Below are 20032 nucleotides of genomic sequence, written 5' to 3'. Positions count from 1 at the left end.
TGCCCTTTGCATTGACATAATAGTGTGGGATTTTGCTCTGATTTCATTATGATGACAATATTTCTCTAGCCTCAACCTTTAACCTCCCTCAAACTTTGTACTTTGCTAGCATGCAGTTAATCAAACTCAATTTCTAAAGATTAAGAGACAGTGAACAAATCCATGGGTTTGCACAGTAGCTAAAATAATGGACACACTGAACATACAGACACAGAGGGGAAATAAAATGATTTTCTGCCCTTCAGTTTAACAATTATGTTCTATGATTTATTCCTCATTGTCGAGATGCAAGCTTAATGATAACTAGTGTACGTTAATGGAGGCCTCTTTAGAGTATTTTGTACTTTGTGTAATCTGTGCAAGCCTGGAAATAGTTCCATTAATCGAAAAGAGCTTTTGCGGTAGTTCATTATGTAAGGGCGCTTATGCAGACAGCCTGCTGTTTTTGTGAGACCTATATTTCTATAGTGGTGCCACTTTTGTGTTAGCAGAATTCAGGAGAGCAGCTTTGGATATCAAAAATCAGTGCTTGAGGGCAGCTGAGGAAATTAAACTCTCGTAGGATAATACTTATTATTAAGATCAGCCCCTCTTTTCATGGGACCCGGAGCAAAGTGGATTAAGAGCAGTTCAGGGTTTTAATTAATAATGTTGACCCTCTACATTTAAAAAAACACCGTGGCCTCCAGTGTAAGTCTGGCAATTGGTTTCCATTTTAGAGACCAGGCCTAATGAATTCAAGTTGCAATCTTGCTTGCTACCCCTAAAACCAAATTATGGTGAATGGATGTTTAGGTGCAATAAAACCTGACATTGCTTGCAGTGTTAAGATGATTATGAATTATTTATCAGTAGTCTCCAGTGTATATGTAATGAATTCTGATGTGCCCATCACTGCAGTATCTGGTCTCTGTATACATAATTAAGGGAAATGTGGTCCCATTTGAGAGTGGACCGAAGAGATTTTTGTGAAATGCTAGGGGCCTAACCAGAAAATCCTTTTGTAAGGATTATGACAGTATTCTCTCTGTGCTAGCTAGCAAACGACACATTTTTTCTAATATGATTGACGGGCTTCTCTCTTTTTTTTTTTTTTTTTTTTTTTTTAGTGTATATGTAATTGCTCCTGTCTAGAAAAGTATGGGAACAAAAAACACGTGTTAAAATCTATGTACAGTAGCTGGGGTTAGGAACAAAATATTAGGACTTGGTAGAAGTTTAGCATATTATGTCAGCAAAATAGTGGAAAAGAAGTGCAAAGAGAGTAAATGTTTAAAATTTATGGATAGAGGCAGTAAATTGGGTTATGACTAAAATATATGCGTGATCTAAGTGCTCTTAATCTCTGAATCATAAATTGAAGATGCCCCTGTATGGCTGGGTGCAGCATTTTGAGGCATCTTTTGCAACGTAGGTGATTTGTAGGAAGTGTCTTATCTAACATCTTGCTTCTATGGTGCATATTCAGCTCGCCGTCTAAATCTCAGTCCATTGGAGAAGAGCATTGTTAGCAGACTGCTGATGCCCACACATTCATTCCTGGCCAGAAGTAAAAGCACAGCTGCCTTGTCTGGAGATGCAGGTAAACCTAAAAGGGTGGACGCCTAATGTTTTATTACAGCTGTTCCTTTCAAAAATTCTTTTATTTACATTTCTCCAGTAGCACTCCAGGTTTGCATAGAGTGAGCTAGAATGGCTCCTACAAAAGCATAGAAGTTCTTGGTATGCCTTTCTTTTTCTCTCCCTCTCTCTTTATCTTAATCTAGTTTTAGTATCTTTACAAGTGCAACAAAGAAAACGCTCATAGGGCAGCAAGCAGCACATCATAGTCCACTATAGTATTAGGACCCAATGCAGCAAGCACGATAGCCCGCTCTATGTTGCTAGCGCTGCCGTGTACTGCCCCTGCTACAAAAAAAGGATTCTGTATCATTGTATTATTTTTCCAATATAGCATATTACCCATTTAAAAAAAAATAGTGCGGACTTGATTTTTTCAAACTATTTGCTTTATTTTGTGTTTTAAAGAAGAAAGAAGACTCAATTAACTCTTTTATTGTGAAGTTAATATTCATCAAGAAATTCAGCTGGTTATAGTTAACTTACTTTCTAATGTTAAATTGTTCTGCTTCTCAAGTTTGGTCCCCCGTTTCAGTGAACTACTATATGAGTAAAGTTAAGCACACGTGTAAGTGTTTGTTTGCAGAAGTTCCACCAACCACAAAACAACTCTTTGCTATTCCACTGAGGGGCAGAAAATAACATAGAGAATATGGTAATGTCTTTCTGAGGTAGCTTGAAAACTATTCAAAACTAAAGAGAATGTCACAGGCATGTTTAAAACAGGATGTATTACGATGGACAAGCAGCACGTCATTCTCTGATGTATTATAGGGAAGGAGTAGTTGCACTGTTTATCGATTGTGGAGATATTTTGTGACCACGCTATGGAAGTTTAATACATTGGTAACATACTGTTGCACCTCTTGAATGTTTAGGTCCAGACAGGTTTTCTTAGCCTTCTCCAATAAACATGCCTTTATTTGAAATAAAGGATATTGAAGGTAAGGGGGAATACCAGTTTTGCAAGACTATTTTTCAAAGATGCTTTAACTGAAGAATTCTCATTTTTAATTAGTCTACAGTACAGTTCTATGGGGATAGCTTTGGGGGGGGGGGCAGGTGGGTAATATTCTACAGACAGAACAATTAGCCAATGTGGGTCCTTTCCAGGGGCATCATGTCTTTAACAGCAAAGGCTGGTAAAGTTAGTACTGAATCTCATGAAATTCTATGTAGCAGGTAGGAAATTGGAAATGCAGCTAGTGGTTACAGTGATGACAGGAGAAAGCAAGGCTCTTAACTTTGCAAGCAATTACTCTACTAGAGCAGACGTGAAAATTTTTCAGTCTCATGCTAAGTAATAAATTGTAAGCTGAATGGAATATTGGCAGATATTTTAAGCAACATGAGTGGTTAATACACCAGGGTATTCAGGGTAGTTCTCTAGTAATGCCCTCTCTGTGCTAATTGGAACTGTACCACCCATTTTTAACAAAAAAAAAAAATCTGTATGCCCATTGTTTTCCAATTTTACCCAATTATAGCAGTAACTGCATTATCTGAGTGCTGGGCATTTTCTGGAGATTAATGATCATCTGGTGTTAATGGCCCAGGACTGTGCCCTGAGCCATAAACTCATCCCAGCCTGTCATTAATCCCCAGGAAATTACCCTGCTCCTTCATCATTATTACTTAAAGATGAACTTCAGAGCAAAAATTAAAACCAAGTTAAATATGAATTTCTCTTACTAAGTAAGCTATTGAGAACACTGAGCACAGAAGTTTTAACTAATCCTCTAAAAAAAATTCTATCAAGTAATCTTAGTACATCTTGATTCACTGAAGATACCTCATAAAGCATCATTCAGTTCCATCACAAATAAAATGAAGTGCTCGACTTCTAATATTTATGATGTCACTGTCTAGGATAGCTTCAGAGAATCAGGAAGTTCCAAGAGGATTGATTCAAAGAGAGGGAAATATATATATATTTTTAAAAGTTAGTTAAAACTTATTTCTGTGCTGATGCCCCCTGTACCTCATGAGGGGACATTCAGCAAAGAAATTTGTGAAAAACTCCATTTCATGCTTGCTCTGCAGTTCACTTTCTGGTGATGGTCTCCTTTTAATATCTCATGAAACATGCTCATCTTAAGTGATAAAGCAAACATGTGCCCTTGCCATAGCTTTGAAGTGAGGTTAATTTCTTTATTAATGAAGTTAATTTAGTCTTCATTCCAGAAAAAGGTGTATAATTAGCTCTGCTACATCAATGGACCTTTATTAGAACAGCAGTGTGCATTTTTGTGGAAATATAATGTACATGGAAATACTCTTTCTCTCTCTCAGAGAGAGAGAGAGAGAGAGAGAGAGAGAGAGAACCTGGTAGAAATTTTTTCCTAGGGAAAATGAGGCTACTGGTTTTTATATAAATAATGTAAAGGAAAAGGTACTGTGCAGAACCTGTACATTCTGTCTCTGCTATTGAGTAACATGCTGACTAACAAGTATTCTCACTATATTGTAAATGACCATGAGAGGAGAAACAGGAAAGGCACCTAAATAATTACACAGTTTGGCCCTGTTTTCACTGTGAACTAAACCACACTGCCAAGAGAATAAGAACAGAACGAAGTCTGAGAATACTCTGACCAGCATTTCTGATTGCTACAAGAAGTACTTTTTTGATTCACTTTGCACCACTAAAATTCTCTTTGCATGTGTACTCTAAACATCACAAATCTAATAATCTACCATGTCCATATAATAGTCTTTGTCCTCTACAAACAGCTAAGGAGAGTTGCCGTCCCAGACACTGACTTCACTAATTGTTTCTGCCAAGTTGATTATGACGGTTATAATGTGCTTATTATTGTAATGGGGAAAATAATTTAGATGTTGTGGATTATTAAAAATGTCTTTAGACTGGCTGTTTATCTTAAAGTATATTGATGATGATAGCAGTTTTTGAATGAGGAGTCCAGACACAAAGTGCTTACAGAAGGAACTCTTTAAAGTGCAGTGGCTACTACAAATTGCAAACATGTATGTTTTATGCTATTTGTAAATGTTTTGCAGTGTTGATATATTTTTATGTACTATGGCAGGGGTGGCCAAACGGTGGCTCGCAAGCCGTATATGACTTTTTTACAGTTAAACTGAGGCTCGCGGAGCTCCACCTACCAGATTGGGGGTGGGGGAGGAGTTCGGGGCTTCTGCCCTAGAACGGGGTGGTGGGACTTGAGGATTCTGCCAGAGATGACTGGTGCCTGCTGATGGGGGTGGGGAGACACACACAGTTTAAAGGTTTGTCCCCTCCAAAAGCTTGAGTCCTGCCCCCCCCCTTACCCTCAGTAGCCCCTCCTTGCAGCTCCCAGGTCTTAACACCACTTGGAGAGGTCATGGCAAATAGCTGGGAGCTGCAGGGAGGGGCCGCAGCAGCAAAAGCAATGGCTCTCCCTACAGCTCCCAGCTGTTTACCGCTGCCTTTCCCCACAGCCGGCCACAGCTCCCAACTTGCTGGTTCCAACAGCTGCCATGCAGGGAGGGGGCCTGGCTGCACTATGTGACCGAGCAGGGCTGGCAAACTCTGGCAAAAATTGAGGGGGGATGTGACTCCATGTGCCCTCCCCCATACGTTGCTTCTGGCTTCTGCCCAGCAGGGACGGGGGGTGTCTCGAGACATCAGCCCTCCGGGGCACACCTGTCAGGGCTCCTGGTTTCAACAGGAGCAGGGCTGAAGCCCTGAGCCCCAGCAGGCGCCGTCCACAGGGCTGAAGCCCCGAGCCCTGGCAGGTGCACCCAGCCCTTGAACTTCTGAAGATTGTCATATGCGGCTCGGAGGGCCAGTAGGTTAGGCCACCCCTGTACTATGGCATATCCATTTGAATGATACATAAAATGCATGTATATTTTTATGTTACAAATCTGTTCTGATTGAATGGTACAGCAAAACAATGTATTCTGGGTAGGGTAGAAGAAGCATGCATTTATTCGGTGTCTGTTTATTTCTGAAATTTTGTAAGTTTCACCAACGGATCACAAGCTCACAAGTTATCCTTAACATATGATGTGACTTTGTCAATTTGATGTGAAGGAATGTAATTATTTTGCTAGACTGCTGAATTATATTCTCTCTGTAGATGATGAGGTGTTTGGTCTTTGTATGTATCTCTCTCTTTCAACTTCCCCTTCCTGCCCCAACTAGTTCCTGAAAACCTAATTTTAGTCAGATTTTTGCCTGGTTTTTTTTTTTTCCAGATTAAAATGCATGTCAATGAATGTACTAAGCTAATCAATTTCAGATCAGTAATTTTGTGTTTGTTGCTTTACCAAAACCATCACTTTAAATATAAAAGGCAATATCACTGTCTGATGTCCATTTGGTTTTGGACACTTTCTCATCTTTGATAAATAAGAAAATTGATAAAATCTGTGATAATTTTTAACTTTCAATTTAAAAGGTATATGAATTACAATTAGAAATGTACCAGTAGATATTTGGGGCTAACTGGAATGAGTATCAAGTGATGTTTCTGGTTTAACTTCTAAAAGTGTTGTTTACCTATTAATACCTTCTTCCTTTTCTCTCTCTGTCTCATTCTCTCTCGTTCCTGTTTCCTGCTGTTGGCTTTCCTTTGTCACTCCTCCAATGCTGTTCTGTTTTAAAAAAATAAATGAAAACAACCCACACGTAGTTATCCCCATTTGTCCTCGTTCAGCGTCTTGCAGCCCCATCAGCCCTCTGTCCTACAAGGCCATGAACTGTAGAAATCCAGCAGACCAAGCAAAATTCTTTGTCACAACAACTGGACGTAGGAGGACCACACAGTCAGCAGGGGTAAGCATGCTAATTGTATGTAGTCTAGCAGCTGTAGCAGAACTATGTGACATGAATACACATTAGAACATAAGAAAAAGAGACTTGGATGGTTTAGGAGAATGGTAATGGAGTCTTTCACTTCTGGGTCACCAGTTAACATCATGCTAGTTGGTAACAATTATTTAACTGTAGCTTTGTGGCTTTTGTGAATACAGTTGTTTGCCGTTCAGTTTCCTAAAGGGCAAACATCAAACTCCCGATCAGCACCATTGCTACTGACATTCTTCTTGTGTTGTATGCAGTGTTATTGTAGCCATGTTGGTCCCAAGATATTAGAGATACAAGGTAGGTGAGGTAGTATCTTTTACTGGACCAACTTCTGGTGATGAGAGAGACAAGCTTTCAAGCTACACAGAGCTCTCACTAACAGAGGTTGGTCCCATAAAAGATATTACCTCACCCATCTTTTTCTCTCTAATTATTCTTGAGGGTAGTCTTAGCTAAGAGTAATGCAAGACAGAGAGACTGTGAACTACTCTCTTCGCCTTCGAGATGGTCCCTTCAGATCATGGTTATGGCACATTACCAGGACTGTGAAGCTTTCATTGCTGCTGCTCTGTGCTAAATTTGTCATGTGAATAGAGTATTTCAGTCTCCAAAGTTATCAGTCTGGCACTTTTTGTTGGGTTTTTCATTATAATTTTAATTAAAAAAGAAAGGTTGACATAGTTGTTTGGTGAAGAAGGCCATTTATTATTCGCAAAAGTAGCCTACTGGGCAGTTATTCCTACTATGACAGGTTTCAGAGTAGCAGCCGTGTTAGTCTGTATTCACAAAAAGAAAAGGAGTACTTGTGGCACCTTAGAGACTAACCAATTTATTTGAGCATAAGCTTTCGTGAACTACAGCTCACTTCATCGGATGCATTCAGTGGATGCATTCCCACTATGCTGTCTATGTAATGGAGAAGCTGATAACTGTGGTCAGATTTATTTTTAAATATGTTTAGAAAGAACATGTGGGGGTTTTTTAATTGACTGAGAATAACAGATCTGAGTCTCTTTCCATGTTCAATACTGCTGGTGTCGCTCTGATATACATAGTTAGACATTTCACTAATGATCCAAATCCTGCATTTTTTGTGCACCCAACAATTAATGGGCTAGGTGCTCAAAAGTTGTAAATCACCATAACTCCATGGCAGTCAAGGGAGGTATGCCGATTTACACCACCTGAACATCTATCCATTGATTTTTTTTTTTTAAGGCAAGTTGTCATTGTGCAAAGTATTTTCACCTGGGTCCATCACTTGCTAACATTTTTAAAAAATTACCTTTCCACTAAAACCTTGTTAACACTAAGCTTAACTGCCCAAAGAATTTCAGGATTTATGGAGGTCAATAGGAAAAAAAATAAAGGGATTCCACAAGAGATTCCTGTTTCTTCAACTTTCTTTTCCCATATTTTATAAAATCAGTTTAAGCTAATGACTGAGATAAACACTATAGACAGCTTTTAACTAATCAAATTCCAGATCAGCAATATGTAGTGCCTTCCCCTCTGCCAGTGCTGTGCTTGATAGATTATGCTGCTCCATGAATGAGAGGATGCTATCTGAGAAAAACATTTGATAGACACCCATGCACCAATCTTGTTTCCTCTACAAATTGCCAGCTATAGTTTGAATTCAATATCCCTAAAAGCTGGGGGTTTTATATTTAAAGGTGCTCTGACAAGTACATATGGCCCCAAATTTTGATCTACTTTAAAACTGTTATAATCTAATAGGAAATATGTTCTGAGCTCTGATAGAGATATTTTAAAAATTGCTATTGTGAGATAAGAAATTAAAAAGAAAAAAGAAAATAACTATTCTGTATAAGATTGAGCAGTGTGTGCTTTTTGGCTGCCCAGCCAGCCAGCAGAGAAGAGAAGGAGAAGAACCATATTTCAGGCCTATGATGGCAGCTGTGGTGCTGGCACATAAACAAGGAAACAAAATAAATAGAGCCATGTACACTTGAGCTCCATAAACAGCTTGTCGGGAAAGGGGGATGGGAACTTGCTGTTTGCCAACTGAAGAAATATAACATTTGTAGTGAATGAAGTGTTAATTTCAAGAATCTCCACAGGTATTGCAAACAGTGGAGAGAAAGACTTTAAAAAAGGATAATTATCTGCCTGTGTCAACTTAAGACTTTGAAAAGTTTCCCGAAGCATCTTAGGATAGCACAGAGTGACTAATATGCATGCATACTGTTAAATGCTCATTTCCTGGCACAGAACATCATTACATTTGTTACAGGAGTCCCTGTTAGTGCACTTACCAACCAGGCTGCAAAACATGCTGAGGCAGCACTGATTTCTCATTTTCCTATGCTGAATGTGTAGTCCTTTGCCCATGTGAATTACTCGTGCAAAATGATATTCTGTTTATTTGCTGATCCTCAGACTGACAAAAAAGAAAAGGACCCCTCCTTCAGCGCAAAGAGACTTCACTCTCCTTCCAATCCCAAAACTAGATCACTAGCTCTCTCCCCAGTTTGGTAAGTGAAGTACAGACGCTGGGATTCAGCTATATTAAGCTTCACATGTTATGCTCATTAAGTGACTCAGCAACAGAAAACACCTATTAAAATGGCAATTAAAAGAAGCTATAATCAGCAATGACCGCATCGCACCCTATGTTGGGGGAGAGGGGGCATTGTCTGGCTTGCTGGGGAAAGGGGTATACTGCTGTAATGGGGCTGGAGGTAGTGCCGCATGGATACTGCTGCAGAAGTAGAGCAGGACAATGTGGCGATGCTGACTCCTCCCCCAGGGACTGGAAGGGCTGGGGAGTTGATAAAGGGCAAGCCTGGTGGGAGAAACACCCTTTCCCCAAAACCAGGCGGAGCGGCGCCCACCCTCCTATGCTTGGAAGTGGCAAAATACCAGGTTTGGTCAGGATCCGCGGAGGGCAATCGCACTAGTCGATCCTTTCTGGTGGGTCTGGGAAGGAATCTTTCCCTCACCATCAGATTGGCCAAGGTGGGCGGTTTGCCTTCCCTACAGCAGGTTCAGGGAGGGCTTTGTTATGGTGAGTAGGGAAGGGAGTTAGGCCATGATGCTGCAACTCATTATGTAAGTGTGGGGTGGATGACCAGTGCAGCTACTCCATAGGGAAGGGAGACAGTGACCAGATAAATGGCTTAGTAAAGGATTTAAAGGTGGTGTTTGTTAAAGGAACAGAACAGGGGGGCGTTCGAGACGCCTATGACTGGCACAGCAAGGAGCTAATCCTCCCCATCCTTTATAGTCCACTTTAACCCTCATTTGAGGAGGGGAATGGTAAGTGATTGGGGACCAGGATGGAAAGAGGGAGTGGAGGCACTAAAGGAAGCTCCCCAGGCAGATATTGAAATGATCATGGAGTTACCTGCACTGTACACTCTTATCTGCCAGGAACTCCTAGACATCTAATAATAAAATTGCACCCTGGTTAAACCATATCCAGTGTCTCCTATCCTCATTCTGGTATAGCCAGACAATGAACAAATCTTTAAAAAGGAAAGCGTCCAGTGGTCAGGGATGGGGAGAAAGGAAGATTATATCCTGTCAGTGCCCTTCTCGCAGGTGTGTATTGAGGATTAATTAGTTAATGTTTATAAAGAGTTTTGAAGATTAAGTTCTGTGTAACAGCTAAATAATATTATTCTGTCTCAACACGTTTCAGATTTCCTGTTGGTTGGGAGGGAGATCTCGAAGTAGTGATTGTTTGTTTTTGAGCTATTACAGCTTTTATCTATCGAGGGAATAGAAAGGTGCCCAACATATTGCCATCATTCTGTTTTCTTTGTGGTTGAACAGGCATGCATCCAAGTCCTTGCCTTTTTTGCCTGGCACCCCTAAAGAGAGAACTTCTCCACCTGGCTCTTCCAAAGTGACCTCCACTCAGACGCACCCTCCCTCCCCTGGCAATATCCGCCCAATCAAAAAAGAGCTGAAACCAGATAGTCAGAGAAAAGGACCAGAAAAGGAGCCTGAGAAGGCAGCTGAGGAACACACAGAAGAGGGTAAAGCAATTTCAGCAGGTGCTGGAGAATCCGCAATCGGGGAAGGTCTCCCTGTCAAACTAGAACCGGCGCAAGGTAAGGCTCAGGGATGTTTTTGAGTCCTTCTCTTTTCCTCTTCCCTTCCCACCCAGTTTATTGCATCTTTATCAGTCAACGGTACTTCTCCTTCAATAACTGGTTTGTACAGTCCTTCAAAAATTTCTTAGAACCCGTGATACATTATTGGGTTGATCCTTTACATGGCTTAGCACAAGTTACACCTCAAAAATATGATTCATGGTTGACTCTCACGTCCTCATGCAATGGCTTTTCCAAGCTCTGTGACAATGGAACAAGTGTTGCGTGCCATTAATTTTAGAGGGAGTGTCGCATGAAACCATCTCCTGAAGTAACCCAGGAACAGGAATGTCCAGGTCTGCTAGTGGCTTTTTATTATTTCCCTACTGGAAATTCAGTGTCATGCAAAGATGCATTGCCCAAGGCAGGAAAATGAAATCATAAGGTTACCCAGCCTTTCATTTTTAATGGTAAGGAATTTGCTGGTCTCTGTAGTATTTTACTGCTGCAGATACAGTTCTATCCAGGTGCAGCAAGACACAACCAAAAATATGTAGGTAGCTATTCAAGTGACAGATACAAATGCATAAGAAAAACAAGATAAATAATGTTTTCTCCTTTGACCAGTGGGAGAAGCTGGTGTTCTGTTTCTGCTTATTGTTTTAAGGGACCATAGTACTGAATGCTGAAATCTTTCTCAGAAAGCCAGCATAAAACCAGAGGGTAAGCTACATTATATCTCAATGATATAGGGCCTGGCTGATGAATGAACAGAAGCAAAGATGCCAACTGTGTTAATTAAACTAGATCTGTACCAATTTAGCCATGCTGGTACCACATGCCTATAAAAATAGGGAGATAAAAGCAGAATAAAGTAGAGGTAATGGAATACAAAGGAAAACCTAGGTGGGGAACAAGAAGGAACAAGCAATATAACATGGAATACATACTCCTGGGGGAATTATGCGCCAAAAAATTAAAAATTCTGCGCATGATATTTTCAAATTCTGCATATATTATTTGTCAAAATAACACAATATAATCACACCAGTTTCAATTATTTTTTATCATTTATTTAAAAATACCTATCAGCAAGTATGTCTCTAACAATATAGACAACAAGAAAGATTCATAAAATGTTTTTGACAAATAGATTCCTTACTAGGCATATTAATATGGAACTCTGACTAATAATTCATTTAAACTAAAACACAGAACCGTATTTCCCACACCCCCCCAGAAGCAGTCCAAAGGCTGGGAGGAGTCAGGGGTAACAGAGGAGCTGAGGGAGAGGGAAATAATTGCTGGGAAGGAGCCTGGGTGTGAACTTGGAGGGTTGTTGGTATGGGTGGGAAAAGTATGGAACAGGTTTTTGTGGGGGGCGGAGAGGGACTGTTAGGGAGCTTCCCCCATGCAGACCCTGGCTGACTCCTAGCCTCTCCCATTCAATCAGGCCCGTGTCCCTCCACCCCCACTCAGACACCCATTCCCCCATCCCCATGTGGCCCTGCACCCCCACCCTGTCCCCATGTGTCTGAGTGCCCCCATGTGTCTGAGTGCCCCCACTCTGACATCCTCTGTCCCTGTGTAGCTCTGCACCCCTTCCCCCATCACCATGTGGCCCTGCACCTCCCTCCCCATTGTGGCCCTGCGCCTCCACTCCTATTCAGCCCCTGCCCCAGTCTGTTCCCCCTCCCCCACTAGCCCTTATGAGCCCCTGTCTGACACCCCCCCCCAGCATCCCACGCTATCTGTCTCCCCATAGCCCCGTCTCCTGATCCGGCCCGCTGCAAAGAAGGCTCTGCGGGGTCTTTCTCTTCTCTAGCTGGCTGGGAGCTGCTGCTGTGTTCTAGTGCCATAGTGCCCTCTGGTGGGCAAAAGGCAGAACTGCAGCAACTTTTCAGCAGAAGCTTTTTTCTGTGCAAAAAAATTAAAAATATGCATGGCTCATTAATAATGTGTGCGCACAGTGGTGCAGAATTCCCCCAGGAGTAAATACAGCAAGGGATTGCACAACCATTAGTGAGGCAGAGAGGAAAGAGATAGAATGAGATGAGAGTTGCTGCTCCTTTTCAGAAAAGAAAAGGGGAGGCAAAGAAGAGGTGAAAAGAATAAAAAAGAGAAAATTGAGAAGAAAAAATAATATGGAGATGGAATGTGTGAATCCGTGATAATTAAATGGTGAATGGGCCAATGGAAGAAAATACACACAGCCCTTTTATGATAGTAAATTGTATTTAGGAACAAATAATTTTTGGATTCCCCTGATACATATTTGATATCCTTGTCCATTCTAGGAACAGGAATGGAATGGTTGTTATGATCACTGATATTCCTGTTCTTTGTTACTCTGGATTCTGCATTAACATAGTCAAAGAAATCGACAAGATGGGAGGGGAGAGAATGGTACAATTTCATCAAAGTGCAGCCAAAACTCAGATTCCTAGGTGATTTGGAGGCAGGTCCATTGAAAAATGTATTAAACATTAGCAACCCTGCACGAACCCCTTCACATGCAGCTGGGGTCTACTATTCCTTTAAGATAGGAGCTGGTCCTTATCTTTTGTTGTTATAATTAATAGGTAGCCCCTAGAGCCCCAGTTTTGTCTAGGATCCCTTTATTCTAGGCACTCTACAGACACATAACAGAAAGACAGTCCCTGTCCCACAGAGCCTATGATCTAAGCATAAAACAAAAGACAACAAATGGATACAATGGACTGTTGGAACGATGAGACAATGCTGGTCAGTATGATTAGCAGCTGATGTGCTGAGACTGTTCCTGATGTGTTAAGTTTTTTGTAGGCATCATAGCAAAGGAGGATTTGAAGAAGGATCATGACTGAGTTTTGCAGACATTTACGGGGCACATGAGAGAAAGCATGAAGGTGCTTGTTTGGAAACTCAACAAGTTGATCATGGAGGCTGATGTCCTTCGCTGAGTGGAGGCAAGACTCAATATCTTGATTGCATCTGAGATAATAAGTAGGGTGGGAATAGACCATGAAGGACCTTGAAGGTGAAGACAAATAGTTTGTGTTTGGTGCAGTGGAGAGAAGGGGAGCAGTGAAGAGAAGGGTAGCAGTGTATGTAAGTGGGGTAAGATTAACTTTGTCAGGGCCAGAGAAGAGGATGCTATATTAATTGAGATGCAAGATGATGAAATCCTGGATAAGGATTTTAGCTATGTAGGTGGAGAACAAGGGCCCTATATTAGAGAGATTATGCAGGAAGAATCACCAGGTTTTGGACACACTTGGATGTGAGGAATTAGAGACGGCCAAGTATAACATGATGCTCATGTTATGGGCCTGAGTGATGGTGCAGTGGTGGTGGTAGTGGCCATGGTGAGTGGTAGAGGAGGGAAGGAAGAAGAGCTTAAGCGGAATGATTAAGAGCTCTTCTAAGCTACTGGGCCACTCACCAGCCAGTACATCAAACAAAGCTCCCAAAAGTACTCTCTTCAGGGGTCCCTCTCTTGCGGGGGGTTTAGTTCTCAGAACCAAAACAGTACAACATAAATCAAACAGATAGATAGACCAGGTCCTTCTGCCCGGCTCCTTTCCTGGCCTTTGTCCAGACTCTGTCTGCCTGTCTCTGAATGAGCTGCTTGCTGGCCTTTTATCTAAGGAGTACCTGATCCCCGAACTCAGAGCTATCACTTGTGAGGTAGCGAATTAATCACAAGTGAGGCTACGCCCAACTCCCTTAAGGAGCTGTCCTGTGCTGTTTTGGCCAGGTTGAGTTTAAGCTGGACACCCACAAGGAGATGCCAGAAACACAGGTAAAGAATTTAATTTGGACAGGAGGAGAAGGGTCCAGAATGGAGAGAGAGGTCTGTGAGTTGTCAGCATAGAAATGGTAGCTGAATTTGTGTTTGCCCAGGAGATTACCCAGAGGGAAAGTGCAGAGGGAGAAGAGAAGGGGAGCAAGGACAGCCCTGTGGAACCCCAGCTGAAAGCAGGAGTGGGCATAAGGAGGATCCTCTTAATGAGAAGCTGAAGAAGTGATTAGAGAGGTTGGAGGAGATCTGAAAGCCTGTCACGGGCTCACCTCAGCCAGTGGAACATCTTGCAAAGTGAGCTCACCTAATCCTGCATTGGTCAAATTAATGTTCCACTCAGGATGATCCACAGGGGCCTTACACTCCACAAAGTAAACAAAAGCCTTCGATTGACTTAAGCCAAAGGTTACAGTCAGAATTAGGCTCTGACCAGGCCTGTCTTCTTGGATTAAGACTGAGGAAAGACCCTTCCTTGGCTGCCTCAGAACTGGCCTTTTTTATCTGGTCTGCTGGCACTGATTGGCCTCTGCCTGCCTGGCCCTTCAAGGTGCTAAAGGGCCAAGTCTCACTAATTCCACCAGCAGCTGATTCTGAGAGGCTGCTCTAGGCAACCCGTGGAGGTCTGGGCTCACTGCCCTTCTCTTGTTACAGACAGCTTCCTGGGGCAGGGTGCTCCAAGGCAGTGGGGGTCTCTGGCAGCAGGCAGGGAATGCCTAGTTCAACCCATCACAGAGCCTTTCCTTTTTTCATTTACAATGCATCAGTGACATTTAGGAGGAATCAGGCAACAATTCATCACCCCGCAAATCCTACAGCTGGCTGTAGTTTTTCACATCATTGTCAGTCTAACTATCTCCCTATACATGTCGCCGGCACTGCCAGAAGCATTGCTGCTTGTCTGGGTGCACTTCCTTCAGTTTGGCTAAGATATTGATAGCAGTCTCTGAAAAAGCAGTCTAGAGGAAAAAGTTCAATTCATTTTCTCTATTGTTTGTGGGGGAAATGACAGGTATTCAGAAGCCAGGCAGCCGAACAGAAATGTTAACTAATATTTTATTTAAAAAAAAAGTACACTCCAGTAATAAATGTTATATGAAACAAACCAGAACTGTCAGCTCTGTCACTGGTTATGTTATAGGACCTTGCTGTGTCAGGGTTGCTCCTGCAAATTGTCCTGCGAAAACTATATTCAAGATCAGACTCAATTGCAGCTTTCAGATTGAGGCAGGGTGCACCTAACAAGCATGACATTGTGTTTTGAGGAAGGAGGAAATGGCTTGTGTATGCAACTGGCCGTAGGTGGACAGTTGACATTAAGGCAGATACTCACTCAACATTTTTGGAATGAGCAAAGGAGTTATTAGAATGGGGAACTGGGAGGTCCAGACTCCTGGGTTCTACTCCCAGCTCTGTCACTTTCACACTGTGTGAACTTGCTCAAGATACTTGGCGTACCCATCTGTAAAGTGTGTGTAAGATCTGTCATACAGTGTTTTGAGGATTAGTTAGTTGATTGTCAAGTTCTTTAAGATTCTAGGGTGAAATGTGCTAAGCATGTCCCAAGTAATCTTTATGTGGGTAACAGCTGAATAACTGCCAAACCAATGCGGATCGCTGTGCTAACGGGGGCTTTCACAAGACCTCCTTAATTGGAGGGCACTTTCAGAAATGAAGGGCCTGATGGCATTAGCAGAACCCTGGCTCAGGCTCCTGAGGCCAGACGGTTGGCCAGAAGGGAGGACACAGTAATGCAAACTGCCCACAACCCCTGCACTGCAGCCAGTACACATACAAAAATGGGAGAGACCAACCCAAGCGGGGTCAGGCCATCTAGGAAATGGGCTGATTCAGCAACTCTCCTAGGCTTTTTCCAACATCAGAGCACCTGTTGTCCCCCAGTCTGAGTTGAAAGCTGCTCTCTTCCCTGGCAGAATTCCACCTGAACAGCAACTGCTCCTGTGGGTGCACGGGGGCAAAATCCCCTCCGAAGGAATCTGAACCTCAGGAGCTAATGATTTCCCCTTCTTCTAATGTATCCCTATAGACCTGAAAATATTTTATAATCAAAGCTCCAGTACTTCAAATTGTATTTCCCATCCTCCTCGAGAGGTTTATTCAATTATACACTGTTGAGGGTCGTTATTTTTGACACCACATTATATGGATGAATTTCCCTTTCTGCCTGTTTCAGTAGCTGCTCCAGCTTTGCCCCCCGCTCCACCAGCAACTTCACCATCCCCTGTTTCTAGCAAGGCTTCGGCAGGTACTACTGACCCGGAAGAAGCAACAAGACTGCTTACTGAAAAGAGGCGGCTGGCCCGCGAGCAGCGAGAACGGGAGGAGCAAGAAAGGAAGGAGAGGGAAGAGACTGAAAGGTGACACCCAGATCTGCTCAATGGAGAGGATACATTTTAGCATCTTTGTGTCATTTTGGCAGCTACCTTAGTGTTTTTAATATGGAGGGTTCAGAACCAATCCCTAAGGAAAAGAAGCATGAAAATCCAAACTGAAGGAATAATTGTGTCTTGTCAGGATTTGTTTACACAAGTCACACAAGCTGAAAAATAATGAGACTAAAAATCTGAAAAACTTCTTAGCACGTGTCCCATCTGTTCATATGTGCATTTAGTGCTTTAAACAGAGAGAATGAAGGTTGGAGCAAATCACTGTATCTCCAACTGAAATCAGTAAAGCTATGATGATTTGCACCAGCTGAGGATCCTGCTCATGGCTATCTTCATCCTCATGGCTATGATAATCATGGGTGGTGCATATAAGAGGCTTGGGGAGGCTCCTGCTCAGCCTTTTCCCCTGAGGCCCTGCCCTCGCTCTGCCTCTTCCTGCCCGTGCTCCGCTTTTTCCCCCAAGGCCCCGCCCTCACTTCACTGCTCCCTCCTCCAAGGCCTCCTGCCCGCCACTCGCTCCTATTCACCCCCTCCCCCACTTAAGGCAGGAAAAAGAAGAGGGAGGGGCCGGGGCCCATCACTAGTACCCCTTAGCTGAGTTGCTCTGGCATCAGCACACACAGCCTCTCATTGGCTGGCCCAGCTGTGGGACTGCTCCTCCCCATGGCCATGGCCCCATCACTTTTCATGGCAAGGGATGAGCAGTGGGAGGAGGAAGAGGCTGAGCTGGGGGTGGGGGCGGGTCCCCCCCCGCCCACTTCTAGGGAGCTTCCAGTGCTCACATAAGCCTCCCCAAATGAAAGTGTCACACGCTGTGGGTTTTCATGGAGAGTGTTTTTAGATTTCCAATAACTGTGGTTTATAGGCCTTTCCCTTTTCTCATTTAATACAAAGGCTCTCCAGTAGTTCTGGACGTAAATGATGCATGTCTCACTCTCTTTTGCCTTCTCTCACCAACTGAATCACCACTTCGGACACTAAAGCTCACCTCTGTTATGTCACTCTGAGTCAGAAATCTCATTGTTCTTCTGTCCGGTGCTGCTGTTGCCATAGCCCAGAATCGCCCACACTCTTACCCTTGTGTTTCGTGGTCACAGGCTAAAGAAGGAGGCATTATCGCAGAAGATAGCTGAAGAGAGAGCTCGCCGGGAGGAGGAGGAGGCTCGCAGGCAAGAGGCGGAGAGGAAGCAAAGGGAGAGAGAGCAGGAGCAAGAAAAGGAAGAAGAGCTACGCCGGCAGGCAGAAGAAAGAGACCAGAAAGAGAAGGAGGAGTTGGAGCGCATTCAGAAACAAGTATGCATCTCCATGGAGTTTTCATACCAGGCTGTGTGTTGGTGATTTGGGTTAATAATCTCATGGGCAGCTCTAGATTTCCTTTTGGATGTGCAGAGTATATTACAAATTTAAGTGACTTATGGACTGACTCTTGCATTCATAGATGGGTACAGAACAGCTGGGATGTATTTCTCTCAGAGGAAAAATCTAGCTGCGGGTGGATCTTTTTCTGTAGGACTTTTGTTTTGTTTTTAAGTTACAATTAGCCCCTTGATATTATGGGCCAAATTCTCAAGTCATGTGACTCCCTTGAATTCAGTGGAGTTATACCAGAGGAGAATTTGGGCCCTACAGTTTTAACCTGCTAGATGCCAAGGTAACTTTACTATTCAGAGTTAGTTCGGGACGCCTATAAGAGAGAAGCTGAGGACTTAGCATAGGAAAGGAAATCCAAAACTCCTGAATTCTAATCCTTACTCTGATACTACCTGTTTGGGGCTCATGGTTTAGGAACAGATGTTGATACTCTTACTTATGTTGAATAGCACCATGCCCCTCGAGTAGTGTTATTGAAAGCAGTGAGACTGCTCAAGAAGGAAGGTACCACTCAAGGTAAGAGTATCACAATTGGGTATTTGAGCTTTCTGCCTCAGTTTCCCATCTGTAGAATGGAGATAATAATGCTGCTTTCCCAGCTGCAGTAGGGCTGCTGTGAGATTAAATTATTTAATATATGCAAAGCACTTAGATTCCTCTTCTATCTACATACTTATTTAACCCTCATTAGCATGTGGGTGCCTCATAAGCATTAATGATTTTATCCTCTCAACAAATATGTAAATTTAGTCTGACTAGAATACACACAAAACACACATTATTTTTATATATATATATATATATATATATATATATATAAACACACATCCAGAGAGAGACAGTTATTTAAAGGATCGTATTAAAGTAATTAAATTTATAAACTAATTAAGACATTTACCTGAAATTTTTCAGAAAATGTATTCTGTACTCTGAGTACATGCTGTAAATTCAGGCATATACTCTATAATATTCATATATAAAACAGGATGAAACCTCCTTAAGTGCAAATCTCAATGCATCCTTAACTAGGGAACTATTATAGTGCCTCCAATAATGCAAGACAATCTTATCTTATAGAGAAAGCCCTTCAACAGCACCTCCCAAGGGAGCCTTACATTTAATTAAAAAACAGGAAGTGTGCATATGGCTGTTTGTCATTGCTTTTGTTAAGCAAGGACAATGTCTGGAGAATAGGAGGGAATTCTGCTGCTTTCTTTTGACCCTATCGAAAGCATTCATCAGCATAGTGCATTAGTCTCATGAACACTTTTGCTAGCTGCTAGGTTAGGAAATGCATTTTCATTAGTCATCTTCTGTGTATTCATGCATGCATCATAAAACAGACACAGAACCAAACAAGATTACCAGCTTTTTAATTTACATAAAATTAAGAGAAGAAAGGGGAACACAGACGTTAATTAAGAAACCTGCATTTCAGTCTGAAAATTCTGTTGATGACATAACCCCCAAAGTTCCTTGTCAGACTGTTGTAAATTAAAATGTCATACAAAGATAGGCAGATGCCAGTGCGGATCAGCCATTACATTGTGAATAAGTCCCTATTTCTGTTCCTTTCCCATTACTCAGAAAGAAGAAGAAGCTCGCCTGAGTGAAGAGGCAGAGCGGATTCGGTTAGAGCGTGAAAAGCGTTTCCAAAGAGAGGAACAAGAGCGCTTAGAAAGGAAGAAGGTAATCGAATGCATGCAGGGAACCTTGGTACTGTATATCTTAGCAGTTTGTTTCTTTGCATGTGCACTGTAGAAAGACATATAGTTATTGCAAATGTTGCTTCAGAAATTCACTAAAGGTCGGATCCATGCCTAGTGAAGTGAATGGAAAGACTTCCATTGATTTTATGGGATTTAGATCAAGTCCCAAGAGGGTTTTTTTCTTCAATAAATGCCAATTTCAATATATTACCAAAGATTATGGGTTTTAAGGTGATTTTTTTTAATCAATGTCGATAAAAATTTTC

The 20032-nt window shown here is 42.3% G+C and overlaps 1 protein-coding gene across 9 annotated transcripts in view; it reads left to right on the top strand.

Annotated features, from left to right (window-relative positions):
• Positions 1-20032, top strand: part of MAP7 (microtubule associated protein 7) — a 189307-nt gene that overhangs the window by 157265 nt on the left and 12010 nt on the right. For 5 of the 9 annotated variants that reach the window (XM_074948494.1, XM_074948491.1, XM_074948495.1 and 2 more), the window contains 7 exons: positions 1469-1582; positions 6261-6403; positions 8837-8931; positions 10235-10515; positions 16473-16656; positions 17784-17979; positions 19645-19746. In XM_074948494.1, the coding sequence (XP_074804595.1) occupies positions 1469-1582; positions 6261-6403; positions 8837-8931; positions 10235-10515; positions 16473-16656; positions 17784-17979; positions 19645-19746 (1115 nt within the window). The remainder of the gene's footprint in view (positions 1-1468; positions 1583-6260; positions 6404-8836; positions 8932-10234; positions 10516-16472; positions 16657-17783; positions 17980-19644; positions 19747-20032) is intronic. The other 4 variants (XM_074948493.1, XM_074948497.1, XM_074948499.1 and 1 more) reach the window with 2 other exon arrangements.

This window comes from Natator depressus, chromosome 3, assembly GCF_965152275.1.
Source record: "Natator depressus isolate rNatDep1 chromosome 3, rNatDep2.hap1, whole genome shotgun sequence".
NCBI classification, from domain to species: domain Eukaryota; kingdom Metazoa; phylum Chordata; order Testudines; family Cheloniidae; genus Natator; species Natator depressus.
Note: the sequence above shows the minus strand (reverse complement) of the source record. Positions and strands in the feature narration are given on the sequence as shown.